General features: G+C 42.3%; 1 protein-coding gene across 1 annotated transcript; it reads left to right on the top strand.

Moving 5' to 3' along the window:
- The first annotated feature begins 14691 nt into the window (after positions 1-14691).
- On the top strand, positions 14692-17330 carry gp1ba (glycoprotein Ib platelet subunit alpha). The gene is made up of 2 exons (XM_066722288.1): positions 14692-14920; positions 16292-17330. Exon 2 carries the CDS (start codon positions 16316-16318, stop codon positions 16667-16669), a length of 354 nt encoding a protein of 117 aa, XP_066578385.1. The 5' UTR covers positions 14692-14920; positions 16292-16315; the 3' UTR covers positions 16670-17330.
- The last annotated feature ends 4417 nt before the right edge of the window (positions 17331-21747 follow it).

The raw sequence follows: 21747 nt of genomic DNA, 5'->3' as shown, positions 1-21747 counted from the left end.
CCTAGGTCTTTCTCATGCGTTACTTCATCTAGATCTGTACCTCCCATAGTGTAATTATAGTGGACATTTTTGTTACCTGCATGTATTACCTTGCACTTGTCCACATTGAATTTCATCTGCCAGGTGTCGCCCACAGCTGAATATTATCTAAGTCCCTTTGATTAGCCTGTGCTGCCAAGATTGTATCTGCTGAGCCACCTATTTTAGTATCATCTGCAAATTTGACAAGTTTGCTAACTATCCCAGAGTCCAGATCATTAATATAGATTAGAAAGGGAATGTCCTACTGAGAGACTGAGGAACTGAACCTTTTCACCCTGGAACAGAGGAGACTACGTGGGGACTTGATCCAAGTCTTCACAATCATGAAAGGCATCGACCACATTAAACCAAAGGAGCTTTTCCAGATCAGCAGGGACACACGCACCCGGGGACACAAATGGAAATTGGGCTTCAAGGCATTCAAAACAGAAAACAGGAGACACTTCTTCACACAGAGAGGCGTCACAATCTGAACAAACTCCCCAGCGATGTGGTTGAAGCTGAAAGTTTGGGAAGATTTAAAAATAGTCTGGATAGGATCCTTGGATCACTTAGATATTAATGAACACCAAACGAGCACAATGGGGCGAATGGCCTCCTCTTACTTATGTTCCCTTTTGTCTGCCTGCCCAACATTCATACCTAACTGGCTCCAACTGGCTCCACTTGGCACAAATCACTTAACTGAAATCCTGCTAGTCCTTGACTAAATCACCTTTTCTTCAACCTATTTACCTTCACCAACTCAGCAGCTGAACTGAATTGACTTCAATTGAGGCAAACTACAGACAATGCTAAGACTGGTCTGAAACTAGGAGCACAACAAGATGGCTGCCTCTCACCTGTACTGTCCTGTGTCTGTCTGTGGAACTTGTAAATACTTCTGATATAAATGGTTTGTTCAGACAAATTAAGAGCAAATTATCCCATCATATTGACCTATGACAGTATTAGATCACTTCATAAAACAGATATTTAAGCAATGATTTCTGATAAATAAGATTATTTCTAGGGCCGTACCTGACTGTTCTATTCAACTATTCATTCCTTTTTCTTTTAAGTATAATAATCTATCTGGCAATCAGAAAATCCGTTGGCATGAGTTTCAGTGATGATTTCGACAACATTAACATTAGCAAATGCAACAGAGTCATGGGAATATATTTTTTTTGCATTTAAAAATCAATAGAAGAGGCTGCATATGATGCAAGATTTGAATTGCGGTCTATTTGTATTGCCGACAAAGTCGGGCTACCATATGGAAAAATTGTCAGAATAATGTGACAGACAGCATACATGTATTTTTTTTTAAATCCACCTAACCAAAATGTTTTATTTCACAGTAAACATTAAAAACAACATGTAAATGAGTAAACCAATAACCGTTTAAAATAAAGATTGAATCAATCATACATGACAGATACATCAATATACTCAATGTCTGTGTCAAAAAAATTACTACTGAACAGATTTAATTTAAACGTGTCTGCAGTAGCCATTTTTTCCGCCAGGCGGCACCGAACATTTCAATCGCACCCCTCATTTAAAGGAAAAGTCCCATTACTAGAAGTATGATTTGACAAATAAACTGCATATCAATTTAAAGTAGAGGGTTTAACCAATATGGGTCTGAATGCGCTATAGAAACGGCCCAATATAAATAAATAAAAAACACATTTATTCCCTTTACCTCATGCTTAAAAAAGATAAATCAATCAGCTCATAGCTGACACTTACATGATATATTCATGTGCTTGTCTATATTACATATCTGTAGTTGTTTTTGAAAAATCGGTTGGGACTTGGCAGTTATGAGCGTGAAAATAAGAGGCGCGCCGGTCAGTTTGTGTTTGTTTTTGCCCGAGTCAGTGTGTTGACACAGGGATGCCAGTGCAGAGAGCTGCGCCACACGGCTGAACCCATCACAGCACTGCTGCGGGTCAAAAGTGTCAAAACTAGTTTCAATTCAGAGTACTGTACCTGTAAAGAGTTTAATATACTGCGGTTTTATTCACACGTGTTCAATTCAATAATAATCGAAAACATATTTATTCTGATCTGATAAACAATGAAAATGAATTCAGATTTAAGCCAAAACATCAATTCCACACGATAAAATTATTTAAAACTAAAATACAAAGCTGATTAAGTGCTGATACACGTTTGCGTATTGCTTTATATTATATATATATTATAAATGTATAATGTGTGTCACTGAAATGCAACTCGAAACCTTGTAAACAAAGTGGTCCAGTTATTGTGACGCAGATCTGCAGAATGCAAAACAAACGTGACCAGCTGTGCTGGCGTAAGGGGGGCTGCCCAGAAGAAAACTAAAGCACCTATTTTGACGAAAACGACATCTTTGTAAGGATCATGCGTAATTTTTGAAATACAATACTTTTGATTTGACTGACAAAAACAAAACAAAACGACTGTTCGACTTGAAGAATCTCAGTCGACTGAGGGGTCTCCGACTGATGATTCGACTCGTCGACTTTCAGGGGTCAGCCCTAATTATTTCCTACACCTTCCGCGAATATCTGGCACAATGTAGAGTTTCTGAATATTCTTGAGTCGTGCCCAGAGCCTGGGCACTTGGCTTTAATATTTGAAATTAGTCAGGTTGGAGTCACAGATCATATGGGAATAACTGAGGTCAAGTCATGGAGGATGTACAGTATTATCCAGAGTCTGATATTGTATAGGCCTAATTGTCATTAAAATTGTCATTAACGTCATAAGCACATGTACATTAATGCTGTGAAATGATCTCTTCACAAAATCTGCCTCATTAGGTCCTGAGCAGGGGTGTAGTGCTGCCGCAGCGGCAAAATCCATTCAAAGCGGATCTCCTTCTCTGACGATTAAGAATAAATAGGTATATTATTTCAGTTTTCTAAGAACACTATCATATTTCAAATAATAATAATATTAATATGAGGCTTATATCCGTTTTTAACGCATCCTACTGCAACTACGCATTACTTTGAATTGCACCGCAGTTCTGGGAAAGCCACGCCCACACAGGACTGAAGCGCTGCCATTGGTCAGCTGTTCTCTGCGCTGTGTTCAAGTGTAAGTATTGATGCAGACCCGCAAATCAGACGCTCCTGGAAATACGATTATTCCGAATGTAAAAACAATACATATGATAACACTATTGACTGTAAACGCTTTAAAGGATACTTCCGAAGTATCGAAGTGAAGGTGCACTGTATAGAGCTGCTATAGTGTTGGTCCTGTAGGCTAATCTTGTGTCCCGAACAGAAACCTACTTGTTAATGTAGAACGCAATAATATCAGCCCTGTGCAAACCCTGTGCAGAGAGCTTAACTCACGTCCATTGCACCTATTGTATTGAGCCCACGGTAATGAGCTTGCATTTTATACTGTTTGTACAGTAGCTAGTTAACAAAGGTTATAAAGCGAAGTTAGCCTACTTAAAGTGTTTGCAAACTATAAACCCAGATGGCCAATGTTAACACAGAAATAAGAGGACTGATTTCACATCAATGAAGAACATCATGCTTTTATTAGCTGAGCATTAAAGCATTACAGTTCACACAATAGTGTGGGTGCGCGTGTGTTCCCTGTACAGCAGGGGTAGTCAACAGGCGGACCACAGGCCAAACCCAGACTGCCAGACACGTTTGAATGGACCACTAGGATAATTTTTATTATCTCATTATGATGTTTTTTGTTTTGTTATTTTATGTATTGTTACGGAGCTTTGTTGCACTCAGCGCTTGTTATTGTGTGAAACCTTGAATCAGCTCTTCCTGGTTATTAGCCAATAGGATTTTACCCGTTTGCTCCAATAAATAAATATATATATATAGATAGATAGATAGATAGATAGATAGATAGATAGATAGAGCGCTAGTGTTCCTGACTGTTAGTTAATTGTTTAGTTGATTGCTGGCAGATTCCCTGTTCGTCTGTATACACATTCTGCACAGCAAAACATCATTAGCAACTTTAACACTGTAGGTGTTAAAATCAACTCTATCAAAGTGTACATGCACGACCATCCAAAAAAGTATAAATTAACACTTTGAAAAGTGTTGAGAAAATTAACACCCAAGCATTGTTGGGATCCCAACACTTCTGGTGTTGGAAATCATCACTTTGAAAGTGTCAATAAATCAAAACAATAACACTTTACATTGTTGTGTAACCAGCACTGTAGGGTGTTAAAATCAACCGTTTTAAAGTGTACATCCATGACCATCCAGAAAGTTTTAAATCAACACTCATGCATTATTAGCTTCCCAACATTTCTACCACTCCTTTATATATACCAAACAATCTATTGTAATTTCATTAGCTTTCTAATTATCTTTTAAGTAAATAAAGACACAGACCCAGTAAGACAAGCAAAGCAGTTATGCTTATTATCACGGTTACCTCGTGAGAGGACCATTAAGCTGATAGAGAAAGGACCCAAGTGCAGAGCTACTGCAATGAGCAGACAAAAGGTACGGAACCAGGAGCACACGGAACCAGGAGCACACGGAACCAGGAGCACACGGAACCAGGAGCACACGGCTTGGTGATGCAGGTAGAGCTGACAACACTTTGGCCAGAGTGAGGGCAGTGAGGGGTTTATAAAGGAAAGCAGGAACTAGGAGGACAGGAGCAGGACCAATAAGAACAAAGGACAGGAGCAGAAGTGCACAAGGGTGAGGTGGAATGTTAATTGATAGAAAGAAAAAAGGAAAGCAGTGAAGGGAGCAGGAAAAGGCAAGAGAACATTGGCGGCTCTATAATATTCAGTATAGCCTGCTGCATTAACTGCGGGTCGGCGGTTGGAGAAGTAAGTATTTATAGCTTAAGTTTGAGGAGTTTACACCTGAAACACCGTATATGTATTTAATTCAAATATTAACATAGCACATTGCAGAGACGTTTTCTTTTCAATTGAAAAAGCTGCTATGGTGTTTCTGGTGTTAGGTCTCTAGTCAACTATAGCAAGACAATCTGCACATACAGGATGCAATATGGCAATGTGTGTGTGTGTGTGTGTGTGTAGTTTCTGTAACATGTCATTAACAGTATGTGTTGATTTTCATCCATACAACCCTAGTATATGGCGCCAAATGTAAAACAGCGCACACTTTTAATTTATTTTATTTTTTTCCAGATTAAATACTTAAGCCGATCTCATTTTTTAAAATAAATACTTAATATTTAATAACTTAAATCAATTCTAAATCTCCGTTTTTGACAAATAAATATTTATCGTTTGATTAAATATGTAGCTAAATCCTAAATATGGGCTTTGCAAACTAAACATTTAACTTTGAAATTAATATTTAGTCTAAATATAAATGTTAAATATATTTAACATTTACATTTATAAATGTAAAAGTTAAATATAAATGTTAGATTTAAATATAAATGCCAAACATACATTTTAAATGTGGAGTTAAATATACACTCACCTAAAGGATTATTAGGAACACCTGTTCAATTTCTCATTAATGCAATTATCTAACCAACCAATCACATGGCAGTTGCTTCAATGCATTTAGGGGTGTGGTCCTGGTCAAGACAATCTCCTGAACTCCAAACTGAATGTCTGAATGGGAAAGAAAGGTGATTTAAGCAATTTTGAGCGTGGCATGGTTGTTGGTGCCAGACGGGCCGGTCTGAGTATTTCACAATCTGCTCAGTTACTGGGATTTTCACGCACAACCATTTCTAGGGTTTACAAAGAATGGTGTGAAAAGGGAAAAACATCCAGTATGCGGCAGTCCTGTGGGCGAAAATGCCTTGTTGATGCTAGAGGTCAGAGGAGAATGGGCCGACTGATTCAAGCTGATAGAAGAGCAACTTTGACTGAAATAACCACTCGTTACAACCGAGGTATGCAGCAAAGCATTTGTGAAGCCACAACACGTACAACCTTGAGGCGGATGGGCTACAACAGCAGAAGACCCCACCGGGTACCACTCATCTCCACTACAAATAGGAAAAAGAGGCTACAATTTGCACAAGCTCACCAAAATTGGACAGTTGAAGACTGGAAAAATGTTGCCTGGTCTGATGAGTCTCGATTTCTGTTGAGACATTCAGATGGTAGAGTCAGAATTTGGCGTAAACAGAATGAGAACATGGATCCATCATGCCTTGTTACCACTGTGCAGGCTGGTGGTGGTGGTGTAATGGTGTGGGGGATGTTTTCTTGGCACACTTTAGGCCCCTTAGTGCCAATTGGGCATCGTTTAAATGCCACGGCCTACCTGAGCATTGTTTCTGACCATGTCCATCCCTTTATGACCACCATGTACCCATCCTCTGATGGCTACTTCCAGCAGGATAATGCACCATGTCACAAAGGTCGAATCATTTCAAATTGGTTTCTTGAACATGACAATGAGTTCACTGTACTAAACTGGCCCCCACAGTCACCAATCTCAACCCAATAGAGCATCTTTGGGATGTGGTGGAACGGGAGCTTCGTGCCCTGGATGTGCATCCCACAAATCTCCATCAACTGCAAGATGCTATCCTATCAATATGGGCCAACATTTCTAAAGAATGCTTTCAGCACCTTGTTGAATCAATGCCACGTAGAATTAAGGCAGTTCTGAAGGTGAAAGGGGGTCAAACACAGTATTAGTATGGTGTTCCTAATAATCCTTTAGGTGAGTGTATAGCTAACGCACAAATCCAGCCCCGCCCCTCTGGTCAGCCAGCCTGTCACAGCAGTGGGCGGGGCTTCAGTGACTAATGGGGGCTGCGTGTCGGTGCGTCGGGGCATCAAATTGTCTGATTGTGTTTCCGTGATGCGGTGAGTGCAGCTAGTGGTCAAACACTAACTGTTTTTCATACTGCACTACCATTAAACTATTGTATCCAGGGATGGGCAGTATGTATGATACATGTATTTAAAATACATATTTGAAATACAAAATAGGATTTTGTCATTTGTATTTGATAGGGTTGATGAAAATGGCTTCATATTTTGTATCAAAATAGTGTTTTGTATTTTGTAGTTTAAAAATGCTGCCTCTGATTGGTGCCTACTCAGTAATTTGCCCAGACTTGTTGAGATCAGAACAGAAAATTGATCCATACCCGAGGAAGAAGGTCAAGGTGAGAAATGTGTAGGTTGCCAGCTTTCCGTCAGTTTTTAGCATAAATTGCTGCAATTTGTAACAGTTCATTTTTGGTCGTTTTATTAGCCTAGGCCAGTGATTCCTAACCTGTACTGCAGGTGGGCCGCAAACATATATTTTTAAATGCGTTTAAAATAGGAATACATTTTTTGTTCAAAAATATATAATAATTAGGCCTGTCTTGGAAGGTCCAGAGCTTCGGAGGTTTTGAATGTTTGTTACTGACAATCACATCATGTTTTTCCTCTTGTTGATAGAAATGGGCTGTATTTGAAACCGCATACTACCCATACTACTCGTACATTACTGACATGCTGGTATGTAGTATGTATAGTATGGGTAGTATGCGGTTTCAAATACAGCCATTGACTTCACATGTCACTCGTAGTCTATCTACATAAAAAAAGTTAAAAACCGTTGTGTCAGCAGGTATTGGACCAGATTCAATTTAAATAATGTATTTTGAAAATGTACGATTACACTTATAATTTAACTATTTTGTTCTTCTTAAAGAGTACTATCCCCATCTATCAGCATGCATGTGGACCACTGTGTTATTCTGCATTATTGTTTCTTTATCTGCCATCGTGCAAACGAAAAACGAAACAAATGTCTCGAAAAACATCTGCTGTTTGGGATTTTTTGCTAAATACACAGAAGACACCCAAAAAGTTGAATGTAAGCTGTACAACTGAAAAGTGGTAAACACGGAGGAACTACCAATCTCCGGGATCATTTAATCAGTGTACATTTAAATGAGTATGCATAATTTATTAGGATTAATTGGTCAATTGCAACGAACTGAAAGCGCAATAACTGGAGATGATCCCGTGGTTAGTAAGCAGCTCCGCGCTAAGTTCAATGCAATTTACCCATTATTATTATTATTATTATTATTATTATTATTATTATATACTGAAAAATATATAATGTTGACACAAACTGTAGAAGGGAGTCTTTTTCTTTAGTTAAACCAACTATTAAGGTTACTGTGTTCCAGTGTCTTTCGTATTTACTACTTTCAGTATAGTTGTCTTTTTAATGTTACTGAACACCGGGGTTTATTCATCAAGGGTTTTACACCGTTTTAATACCAATTCGTTATTTCCGACACTATTTTCTCTATTGAATAAAATACAAATTAAAGATAACATGCATACGTCACCACACATACAGTTTATTAAGAGTAAAGTGCTTTTACTGGAAGGTCAACATGTTTCATGCAAGTTAAATCATTAGCCTACCTATATATAAACCGTGTGCTTGTAAAATAAATTAAAACACGATTACTGTTCAACATAACACATTTTAAACTACAAGGGGATGTTTTATTTTGTTTATATGGATTAATTGTAAAAACAAAAGAAGCATTTCATTCAATTCTATACACTTACTAGCTAATGTGACGTCATAGACAAATTATGTAAATGTATTTAATATATTTACATTTATTTAAAATTAGTTTTTGAATGGATTTTGTGGGTAGTGGGCCTCAAAGATTTATGATGTTGATCAAGTGGGCCTTGGAATGGAAAAGGCTGGGAACCCCTGGCCTAGGCTAAATCGTTTACCAATTTACATAATGTTCTAGCTAACTATTTGACCCGAGTAGCAGCCCTCACAGTTAACGTTAGCTAACTACTTTCAGCCTATGTTAAGTTTTCGTCGGTTGTGCATGAAAATAATAAAGTGTTTCAGTGTCATACAACATTACATTATAATGCCATGATATGGTGTAACTTGTTAAATGCACACACGTGTGCCTTATTGTCATTAACAACGTTGTGCTGCAGTGCCATTAAAGAGCAGGTTGTCAACCCATCCACCACTCGTGTTTGTTGTGGCTCAGATCATCTCATCAAGTCTAAGTGTGGAATGGGGGCTGTTTTGTGTTTCGTGAGAATTGTTTCCAAATAAGTCTGTTATTGAACAAGACAGATATTCTGAGGCTCTCCATAGATTCAGTGGTTGGAGTTGGGTTAATACTCCTTGACAAATTCTGTTGCTACTTTCTGATCACGTTTATGGCTACATTTAAAATCAAAACATATTGATCATTTAATAATTGTTGACAAAGTGTTAAAATGTTTGTTTTCAACTTCCAAATAGGTGTCCAATGATTGATAAATAAATAATTGATTGCTAAATGATTGTACCCTAATTGAAGTAGCTGTTTAGTAGGATCATGATTTTGCATACCATTGTATGAATGACTGCCTGACACATAATGTATTATTATATTTATGATTAACAATCAAATGATTAATTATTTAGAAACTAGGTGCTATGAATATAGGTGCCATCAGTTGTCTTCTTATGTCAGTGTTGCTGATGCAAAGTAAGCCCTTCATTACCAAACACCAAGTGACTAAATTAGGATACAATTATGGGTCATTAGCAAACTGTTAGTTAAACATTAAACTGTTGGTTACTTTAAAACTAACCTTCATCTGGGTGATCACAGGGATATGTGAATATTTGATCTGTTAACTGGTTGCATATGTCAGATTTATCACATGACTCGTTAGGCAGAGGAAAGCTGTTGCTATCAAACATTGTCTACTTAATCAGCTGAGTCAGTGCACTGGTGATGGATAGATCAAATAGGCTGATAGATAGAAGGTTTGCGATGTGATTTCATGCTCCCTTGTAAAAGTATTTTTAGTATTTTTAAAATACAAAAATACAGTAGTTTATTTTGATACATGGTGTGGCTGCTGTATTTTGTAGTTTATTTTGATACACTTAAAATTAAGGTATTTGGTATCTTATTTTAAAATACATTTTGATGTATCTTTGTCCATCCCCGATTGTATCTATATAGAAGGTGTTGATTGCCAAACAGGCAACAATTTGTAAGGTGTTCAATGGTATCAGTGGTGTTCAGAAAAATCTATATGACTCAACAAAGTAATGGAAAAAGTGGCTCATCTTACCCCGTTCTCCCCTACAGAGCAGTCCAGTATAGACAGGGACTCACCAGGCTGCGGGGCTGAGCTCACAGACGCCATCTCTCCTCTTCAGCGTCTCTCTGCTCCTGCTGCAGCTGGACACAGCTCTCCTCTAAATACACTCCCAGAAAATGCTGCAGCTGTACATAGCTCTCATCCGGGGAATAAAGACACTCCCAGAAAATGCTGCCGGCTCCGCTGACGTGATGCTTCGGTAATTTAAGAGGAGTGTCCTGGCAGAGAGCAGAGGATTCAGTCAGAGCACAGACGCTGTGTGAGGTGATGGGGAAACTAATCTTTCCGAAGCATTAAACCATTTAGATTAGATTAAAATTACTTTTTTGCCATTGTACATAAAAATACACTAGGAATTTGTCTTGGTGAAAAGCACAACACACAACATAAATACACAATGCCTGGTCAGATAAATAATAGTGAAACATGCTATTGTAATATTATAAAACACATAAAAGTCTGCATATTAGTTATTTCTGGAATGATTATTGATACAAGTAATCGCTCTGGGGAAAAAGTTGTTTTTGTGTCTAGCTGTTCTGGTCCAAATAGACCTGTATCGTCGACCAGATAAAGGTTTTTGAAGCAGATGGTGTCCAGGGTGGAGGGATCAGAGATGATCTTTAGTCCTGGAAAAGTAAAGCTCCTCATTTGATGGTAAATGGCAGCTAATGAACCTCTCTGCTGCCCGAACAACACGCTGCAGTTTGCCTTTGAGCGAGCAGATGCAACCCAGACCCTATTAGAAGAGGCAAGGATACTGTGAAACTGAACCAGCACAGAACGGGAGATGTGACGTGTTTGGATGATCGACGTGATGTTCTCGTCCCACCTAAGAGAGCTCAAGACGATAGTCCCCAGAAACGTCAACGACTCCCGTACTTCCAACGCTATACCATCCAGTGGTAATGGATTGGGGGGGTGCTTCCTAAAATCAATGATCATCTCAACAGTCTTCACGGTGTTATTGATACACCATGATACAAGGCTGTCCAGCTCCTTCCGATACATGGACTCATCACCACTGGAGATGAGAGCAAAAAGAGGGGTGTCTCCAGCACAATTAAGGGGTCTGACTGATAAATCGCCAGAAGTGCAGGCATTAGTGTACAGAGAGGAGAGCAGGCAGAGAGCACACATGAAGCTATTGAACCTAAAATAAGTTCACAGGCTCTCAAAAGTGCCGTCTGCTGGTCAATACACAGTATCGCGACTGTATAGAGTGATTCAAAAGGCAGCAGTGCTCGATACATCAGCGCGGCGATATACTCATGACCCCATCGGCATCTGTGATCTGGAGCTCAATAAAGGTGATGTGAAAATAATGTGTCTGTGTACATGGCCACAAATATATATATAGTTTTATTTAAATTTAATTTTTCTCTGCTTCTCCCCTAACTAAACTACAAACACTACCAAACTTCAGCCTCTATAAGCTACAACCAAAATGGTGGGACCTGTTCTCAAGATGGCGGTGCTTCCTGCCAAGATGGTCAGAACATGCTGACAATTAAAACAAACTACAACAAACATGGTGGACGGGAAGGGTCAAAGGGCAAGTGGGGAAAGGCGGGGCTTCCAGTTCGAATGTCAAAAGGGGGCGTGGTACCTGTCAAAATGATTGATGACATAAAGTATGGGCTCGAACAGTAATCATGTTTTTTTATTATTTATTTTTATAACACAGTTTATATTGATTTTACTTGCATGAAACATGTTAACCTTCCAGTAAAAGAACCTTAACCTTATGTTTACTTTGTAATTTGTATTTCTTTCAATACAGAGGAAGTAGCAAATAACCAACCCCTTGATGAATATATCCCACCAAATATTGATGAACTGAGGTCAATCTCATTAACATTGCAGCTCCCCAAGATATGTGAACAGTTTGCTGCACAGTGACATCGCAACAAATCTAGATCCCATGCAGTTTGGCAGCAGACAGAATCGTGCTCAGTCTGATGGACTTCGTGAACGAAGCCTCTGATGTTCTGGGCTCAGTGAGTACACTGATTGCAACTGATTTTGCCAAGGCTTGACACATCACACAACAGCAATCCAGTGCCTCCTTGACCTTGGAGTGAGACCAGGCTTGATTCCATGGATCTGCAGTTTCACCAGAAAGTGCGCTACCAGAGACATTTCTGTGATTGGGAAAACCCCACTGGTGGAGTTGCACAGAGGACCCACCTACCACCCACCTGTCCTGCCAAGTCTGTAATACAGTCACAGTCCTGGGGGTGACCATCCAGGACAGTGAGGTGGATCACACACTGACCTCAGCCAACAGGAAGCTTTTTGCTCTGAAATGTGGTGTCCGAGAGCCAGAACTGATCGCCCCGTGCTGGACCATGCCGCCCCCATCTGGCACAGTTCCCTTACTACAGACCAGACCAATAGACTTGAACACATACAGAAACGGGCCTGTAAAATCATACTTGGCCAGAGGTACTCAGGGTACCTAGAGGCACTCCACACCCTTACATTGTGCACCCTGTCAGAGAGACACACTCAGTTGTGCCGGGACTTTGCCAGAAAGCTGCTCAAGTCCAACTTCAGGGACTGGCTGCCTCTGCTCAGGGGGAGCTTTCAGGACCTCAGACAAACTGGCCATCCCAAGATGTCGGACGGAGAGATACGGGAGATCTCCAATCCCCTATATGTGCAGACTCCTGAATGACAATGGATTTGAGCTTCGGGATATTGGATTTTTTTTTTATAATAATGGATTTTAGAGTTAAGATATTAGATGTTAGCTTTGACAATTGCAGCTTTTTTTAATTGTATATGTGTTAATGACTTAATTGTAACAGCAAAGCAATTCAGTGTTTTTAACTACAATTGTTGTTAAGAACCTGTAATAATGTTGAAATCGCTAAACAAACAAATAAACAAGTGTTCAGTAACACTGAAAAAGACACAACTATACTGAAAATACTAAAGACACCGGAACACAGTAACCTTAACACTTTGATTAACTATAATAAAAAGACTCCCTTCTACAGTTCAGAGTTTGTGTCAATATTACAGTATAGGCTATTTCCCATATATAATAATAATCATAATCATAATCATAATAATAATGTGTCAATTGCAATGAACGTGCAGTCAGTACGGAGCTGCGCATTAATCACAGGATCATCTCCACTTTGCTTCTTTCAGTTCTATGCAATTGATCTATTAAGCTGAACACATAGTGCATAATATAAACTCGTTGGTTAAATTATCCCAGAGATTGATTGCTCCTCCATGATACCAATTTTCAGTTGCAGCTTTTTACATTCAGCTTTCTGGGGGTCTTCTGTGCTTTTTGCAAAAAATTCCAAACAGCAGATGTTTTTCTAAGCTTGTGTTTTGTTTTACATTTCTATTACAACACTTTGCTGTGAGGATCGCTGTTAAAGAATTAATAAAGCAGAATAATGCAGATGCTGGCAGATGGGCATAGTGCTCTTTCAGAAGAAAATCGTTTGAATGTAATCTGGTCCAATGCCTGCTGACACGAGCTTTTTATGACAGATTTGAAGTATATCCAACAACCTTTATTTAAGTAATGGACAGTATGCAAATTATAATTATTTTAGACAGGCTGTGAGGGGCATCTGAAGTGTGGATTAGTATTGTAACGCTTGCAGGGTTTTTTCCCAAGGAGTCTCATCACTGCGGACTGTGATACAACAACAAATCGTTGTGTGTATTAGTGCAGCGCACACAGGTCTCAGCACTGAACTCACTCACTGACTCGCTCTCCCGCCTCCTTCACCTGTTACCCCTCTCCTGCGCTCCTCCCCACCACACCGCCCTCACCCCATTAACCCTTTATTGGGTGCGGTGGCGCTACAGTATTCAAACTCTGTCCATTTCTATCAACAAGAGGACAGAAATCAATGCGATTGTCACCTGACGGACCTCTGAAGGTCTGGAGACCGACCAAACCTCCGAACCTTCTAAGACCGCCCTAGTCTGGCGTGAGGTGCATGCTGTGCTGTGGTGCCCTTTTCTCTCTGAAAGGCCTTACTGGTCATCACACCTTGTCAGCCTCCACGGACCGTCGGACCAAAGTCCCCATTTTTGGTATGAGCCCCTGCCCCCCCAGAAGGCTGTGCACGTCACTGGAGTTGTGCTGCTGTGCTGTGCTGTGCTGAGGAAGTGAGGGTGAGGCTGTACTGTGGTGAGCACAATCTCTCTCTCACTGTCCTTCCTGTCTCCTCTCTCACCAGGACTGAGACCCTGCTGGACTGGACTGTGTCTCTCAGGACCAGGGCTGAGACCCCGCTGGACTGGACTGTGTCTCTCAGGACCAGGGCTGAGACCCCGCTGGACTGGACTGTGTCTCTCAGGACCAAGGGTCTCTGTGACTGGGTGCTGCATTACTTCTCTGGTTTTTAAGTTTGACAACTTCAACTTCATAGCAGGAGATAAACTGGGGGCAGAAGCGTCTCTTCCTGCAGATAAGAGGGAGGGGGCAGAGAGGGACGCCGCTTTCCTGGAACACAGATCATTGTTCCCATGAAAGCAGGATAAATAGACATATATGAAGATCTGTAGTTATAATAAGGAACCCCCAAACACACACACACACACACACACACACCCAAACACACACACACACATACACTCCCTCTCTCACACGCCTGTACGCAGCACTAGTGGGTAGCAGTTCAGACAGTGCAGAGCTAACACACACACAGACAGACAGAGAGAGATACAGAGACACAACTGCCAGAGAGACGACCGGACTCCTCTGGACAGACGGACACGGGCGAGGCCGCAGCACTGACCCAGGTTAGGCGTTCATTTACACCTGTCTTCCTTCCTTTCTCTCTGTTCTTTTAAGTGCATCTTTTGTTTGACCTTTTCACTGCATGAAGTGTGTTTACAACATACAGACGGGTGACAAATTAAAGGAAAAACCTGAATAAATGAATGGAGGAACATAATGAATGCAGATGCCTCCAAACAGGTGTACTGCATGATACAATTAAGCAATTAACATCCGATCATGCTCTGTGCATGTATACAAATGCTGAGCAGCCCAGTTGACCTCGATTTTTGATCAAGATGGCAAGAGGAGAGGATCTAAGTGACTGTGAAAGAGGCGTCATTATTGGGGCACGAATGGCCGGAGCTTCAGTCACACAGACGCTCAACTGACTCGTGTTTCAATAGGAACAGTGACTACAGTTACATCTGCACTAAGATCTATGGGAAAGACATTTGGTCAGATGAGTCATCCCTGGCTGACTGCTGGACCCCTACAGTGAGGGGGTCCGGGGGCTCTGTTGTGCTGTGGGGGGCATTTTACTGGCATGGTTTTGGTCCACTTGTCCCCTTAGAGGGAAGGGTCACTGCAAATCATGACAGTTATTCTGAGTGATCACCTTTATCCTATGGTGACACATTTCTCTCCTGATGGGAGTGTCTCTTCTAGGATGACAATGCCCCATCCACAGGGCACGAGGGTCACAGAATGGTGTGATGAGTATGAAGATGATGTGAATCATATGCTATGGCCTTCAGTCACCAGATCTCAACACAATTGAACACCTATGGGAGATTCTGGATCAGCATGTTAGACAGCGCTCTACACCACCATCATCAAAACCCCAAATGAAGGAATATCTTTGGAAGAATGGTGTTCATCCCTCCAGTAGAGTCCAGAGACTCTAGAATCTGTGCCAAGAGCATTGAAGCTGTTCTGGGGCTCGTGGTGCCCGACACGTCACTGAGACACTTTATGTGGGTTTTTCCTTTAATTTGTCACCCGTCTGTATATGAACACAGTAAAGCACATGTAAACCATCCTTTCACACACGGTTTACTTAGGGTTGTACACATAGTGGCAAGTTACGCAAGTTTACACATTGCTTAAGTTTGTCAGTCCGTAAAGGTTTATATTTAGTTCACTGTTTGTTTGCAAACACCTGTTTTCCAAAAATATCAGTATTGTAAACTGTATGTAAATGTAAATATTACAATTTGTTAAAAAAAATGCAAATCTTTGTCAACTTCAGTTAAAATATTTTCCATGCAGTGTTTATTCCTCACTTCTGTCCTTTCTCCCTCCCTCTCCCTCTCCCTCTCCCCATCCCTCCCTCTTACCCTCCCCTCCTCTCCTCTCCTCTTTCCTATTCCTCTTTCTTTCTCTCTCTCAAGGCTCAGTGAGACTCAGGTGTCAGGATGAGGCTCCTCCCCCTCCCTCAGGACTGTGGGGCGCAGGACAGTGCTTGCCTTCGAGACCGGGACCCGGACCACAAGCCGCGCACCAGCTGTGAGGGGCTGGGCCTGAGCGCGCTGCCCGCCGGCCTCAACCACAGCGACCAGGTGCTGGTTCTGGCCCGCAACCAGATCGACACCCTGGACTGGACCTGGTACACGGTCTTCCAGGCTCTGTTTGAGCTGGATCTCTCCCACAACCGGGTCTCGACGCTGCGGGGCTGGGGGAAGCCGGGGAAGCCGGGGATGGGGGACGGGGGTGGGCCGAGGGGGGCGGTTCTGGTGACGCTGAGGAAGCTGCACCTGAAAGACAACTAGCTGGAACGGCTGCCCCCAGGCTGCCTCGGCCCCGCGCCGGGCCTCACCGAGCTCTACCTGCAGGGGAACAGCCTCGACCCCCCTGGACCCCGAGCTGTTCGCGGGCCTGGCGGGCCTGGAGGTCCTGGAGGTCCCCAAACTGTATAAATGACTAGATTGGCACCACTCAGACTGGTACACAAAGGATTGGATGTTTAAAATGAATATAAAGCATAATTTCCTAGTTAATCCCTATTGTAACCAAGGTTAATTGCACTTAATGTTTAATGCGGTGAAGGTGGTTTACTCTACTAACTAACTGGATCCAAACTTTACTTATGACAAGACCCACACCTACCACTCCTATATTCAAAAGAGCAGGCGTTTAACTGAACACAGTCAATATCAAATGCACGTTAAATATGCAGTATGAAGTGCGCAGGACCTCACAGGACCTTGCAAAATCTGGTCTAATGTTCAAACATATCAGCAGTTCATACCCAAGCTTTATATTTGATATAACTCCCCAATACCATTCATAACAGCTGTGTGTGTTGTTTTGTTACAGCACAGTGAAGACTGTTTCCATCCTGTGTGTAGTTTATTATGTTCACTTTTGTTTTGGCCTTTATGCCAGTTTACTTTGTGTTTCTTCAATAAAAGTGTTGTTTTGTTACTTGTGGTTCTGTCTCTGAGCCTCCTTTCTTGGCCACCCCATCACACACACTTTTGTGGGGCTTCTTCCATTAATTCAGCATTGAATACATTTTCAACAGTAGTTGGTACATCTGTTAACCTTGTATGAGGTGAACTCATTGGTAGAAGTCACTACTGTATTACCACACTTGCCACAAGTATTGACGTGTCTTGCTTACCTGTGTACGGACGTCGGTAGTATTTACCCATTTTTAATCTTCTTGTTTAAAAAGTCTTTACCTTTAATCAGACCAAATCAGAATAACAAAGAAAGTAACCAAACAACATCTCCCAAAGTCATAAACCATAATATGCATTAGGTAATAAAGATGTATAAGTGTCAGCAGTTGCCTTAGATTTTTGTTTATTCTTCTCCCCAGTACTGTGGAGAAATGTATTTAATTTTCACTTCATGTAACAATAAGTTCCTTATTTTACAGTCAAAAAGTCAGAGCACCGCAAATTATGGTTAAAAAACAATTAATTCTTATACTTTAATTTTAATACACGTTCGACCGTCGTTCATCCCTCTTCGACTCCCAAAGCACAGGTCACGTTGTGTTGCCAGCAGCTGCTGCTCACGTCACACAGGGATCCTCCCGCATCCCAGCAGCTCCTGTCACAGCGCCTGGGCTCAGTCCCTGTGAAGGACCGGCTTCACACCGTCACTCCCGTAGAACATAAGTGTCAATCGAGAGGAGGCCATTCGCCCCATCGTGCTCGTTTGGTGTCCATTAACAACTAAGTGATCCAAGGATCCTATCCCGTCTGTTTTTGAATGTTCCCAAATTGTCTCTTCAGCCACATCGCTGGGAGTTTGTTCAGATTGTGACGCCTCTCTGTGTGAAGAAGTGTCTCCTGTTTTCTGTCTTGAATCCACGTCACCAGCATGAGGCACCCACCTGTCCTGCCGACTCTCTCCACCGACCAGAACATTGTGGAAGTCTGTAATACAGTCACAGTCCTGGGGGTGACCATCCAGGACAATGAGGTGGATCACACGCTGACCTCAGCCAACAGGAAGCTTTTTGCTCTGAAATGAGGTGTCCGAGAGACAGAACTGATCTCTATTTACACAGGCTATGTGCGCCCCATGCCTTTACGAGCCTGTAAAATCATACTTGGCCAGAGGTACTCAGGGTATCTAGAGGCACTCCACACCTTTACATTGTGCACCCTGTCAGAGAGACGCACTCAGTTGCGCCGGGACTTTGCCAGAAAGCTGCTAAAGCTCCGCTCAGGGGGAGCTTACAGGACCTCAAACAAACTGGCCATCCCGAGATGTCAGACAGAGATCTCCAACTCCCTATATGTGCAGACTCCTAAATGACAACGGATTTGACACTGGAACACAGAAACCTTATAATTTGTCTTAACTATAATACAGAAACTCTTCTACAGTTCAGAGTTTGTGTCAACATTATATAGGCTATTTTCCCATATATAATAATAATAATAATAATAATAATAATAATAATAATAATAATAATAATAATGGGTCAATTGCAATGAACGGAGCTGCACACTAAACACGGGATCATCTCCACTTGGCTGCTTTCAGTTGTATGCAATTGACCCATTAAGCCAAACACATAATGCATAATATAAACTCGCTGGTTAAATGATCCCGGAGATTGATTGCTCCTCCGTGACAACAGTTTTCAGCTTTTTACATTCAGGTTTCTGGGCAAAATTTTCCAAACAGCAGATGTTTTTCGACACTTGTGTTTTGTTTTACGTTTGCATTACAACACTTTGCTGTGAAGATCGCTGTTAAAAAATAACAAAGCAGAATAATGCAGAGTGGTACACAGACATGGGCATAGTGCTCTTTCAGGAGAAATGTGTTTGATCATCACTGCGGTGCAGCAACACATGGTTGTGTGTATTATGAGTGCAGCGCACACAGGTCTCAGCACTGAACTCACTCACTGACTCGCTCTCCTGCCTGCTTCACCTGTTACCCCTCTCCTGCGCTCCTCCCCACACCGCCCTCACCCCATTAACCCTTTATTGGGTGCGGTGGCGCTACAGTATTCAAGCTCTGTCCATTTCTATCAACAAGAGGACAGAAATCAATGCAATTGTCACCTGACGGACCTCTGAAGGTCTGGAGACTGACCGAACCTTCGAACCTTCTAAGACCACCCTAGTCTGGCGTGAGGTGCATGCTGTGCTGTGGTGCCCTTTTCTCCCTGAAGGGCCTTACTGGTCATCGCACCTTGTCAGCCTCCGCGGACCGCAACCCCGATTGGACCGTCATTTTTGGTTTGAGCCCCTGCCCCCCCCAGAAGGCTGTGCACTTCACTGGAGTTGTGCTGCTGTGCTGTGCTGTGCTGAGGAAGGGAGGGTGAGGCTGTACTGCGGTGAGCACAATCTCTCTCACACTTCCCCTGCACTAGGGGGAGGTCTCAGACATTGAGAGGTAGAGGAGGGACTGGAGACCCTGCTGGACTGGACTATGTCTCTCAGGACCAGGGCCTAGACCCTGCTGGACAGGACTGTGTCTCTCAGGACCAGGGCCGAGACCCTGCTGGACTGGACTGTGTCTCTCAGGACCAGGGCTGAGACCCTGCTGGACTGGACTGTGTCTCTCAGGACCAGGGTTGAGACCCTGCTGGACTGGACTGTGTCTCTCAGGACCAGGGCTGAGACCCTGCTGGACTGGACTGTGTCTCTGTGGGACTGGGAGCTGTGGGTTCATGTGACTCATCACTTCACTGGTATTTGTGTTGTTTGACAACTTCGACCACAAAGCAGGAGATAAACTGGGGGCAGAAGCGTCTCTTCCTGCAGATAAGAGGGATGATGCCAGAGAGGGACACCGCCTTCCTGGAACACAGATCATTGTTTCCACGAAGAGCAGAATAAATAGACATATATGAGGATCTGTAGTTATAATAAGGACCCCCCCACACACATACACACACTCTCTCACACGCCTATACGCAGCACTAGTGGATAGCAGTTCAGACAGTGCAGAGCTAACACACACATAGACAGACAGTGAGAGACACAGAGAGACAGCAACACACAGACAAACAGACACAGACACAGAGACACAACTGCCTCAGCCAGAGAGACGACCGGACTCCTCTGGACAGACGGACACGGGCGAGGCTGCAGCACTGACCTGTCCCAGGGTAGGCTTTCGTTTACACGCATCTTGCTTCCTTTCTTTCTGTTCTTTTATGTGCCTCTTTTGTGTGATCTTTTCACTGCATGAAATGTGTTTACAACATACAGAAGGGTGACAAACTAAAGGAAAAACCTGAATAAATGAGTGGAGGAGATGCCTCCAAACAGGTGTACTGCATGATTAAGCAATTAACATCCGATCATGCTCTGTGGCATGTATAGCAATGCTGAGCAACCCAGTTGACCTCGATTTTGGATCCAGATGGCGAGAGGAAAGGATCTAAGTGACTGTGAAAGAGGGGGCATTATTGGGGCACGAATGGCAGGAGCTTCAGTCACAGACGCTCAACTGGCTCGTGTTCTGGACAAGTGGGCGAGTGCATGTGTGGGACACCAAGAGATCGGGACAGGCCTGACTGCTGGACCCTACAGTGAGGGGGTCCGGGGGCTCTGTTGTGCTGTGGGGGGCATTTTACTGGCATGGTTTTGGTCCACTTGTCCCCTAAGAGGGAAGGGTCACTGCACATCATTACAGTTATTCTGAGTGATCACCTTTATCCTATGGTGACACATTTCTCTCCTGATGGGAGTGGTCTCTTCCAGGATGACAATGCCTCATCCACAAGACACGAGGGTCACTGAATGGTGTGATGAATATGAAGATGATGTGAATCATATGCTATGGCCTTCACAGTCACCAGATCTCAAACCAATTGAACACCTATGGGAGATTCTCGACCACCATCATCAAAACCCCAAATGAGGGAATATCTTTTGGAAGAATGGTGTTCCATCCCTCCAGTAGAGTCCAGAGACTCGTAGAATCTGTGCCAAGAGCATTGAAGCTGTTCTGGGGCTCGTGCTGCCCAACACCTTTCTGAGACACTTTATGTTGGTTTTTCCATTCCATTCACCCGTCTGTATATGAACACAGTAAAGCACATGTAAACCATCCTTTCACACACGGTTTACTTAGGGTTGTACACATAGTGGCAAGTTTACACATTGCTTAAGTTTATAAGCCTGTAAAGGTTTATATTCAGTTCCTTGTTTGATTGCAAACACCTGTTTTCCAAAAATATCAGTATTGTAATCTGTATGTAAATGTAAATATTACAATTTGTTTACAATTTCCTTGCAAATCTTTGTAAACTTCAGGTTCTGAAATGGTTTGCAATATTTTCCATGCAGTGTTTATTCTTCACTTCTGTCCTTTCTCACTCCCTCTCCCTCTCTCCATCCGTTTCTCTACCTCCCTCTCCCCT

This window comes from Amia ocellicauda, chromosome 14, assembly GCF_036373705.1.
Source record: "Amia ocellicauda isolate fAmiCal2 chromosome 14, fAmiCal2.hap1, whole genome shotgun sequence".
Taxonomy (NCBI): Eukaryota; Metazoa; Chordata; class Actinopteri; order Amiiformes; family Amiidae; genus Amia; species Amia ocellicauda.
The sequence above is the reverse complement of the archived record's forward strand: the minus strand, read 5'-3'. Positions and strand labels throughout refer to the sequence as shown.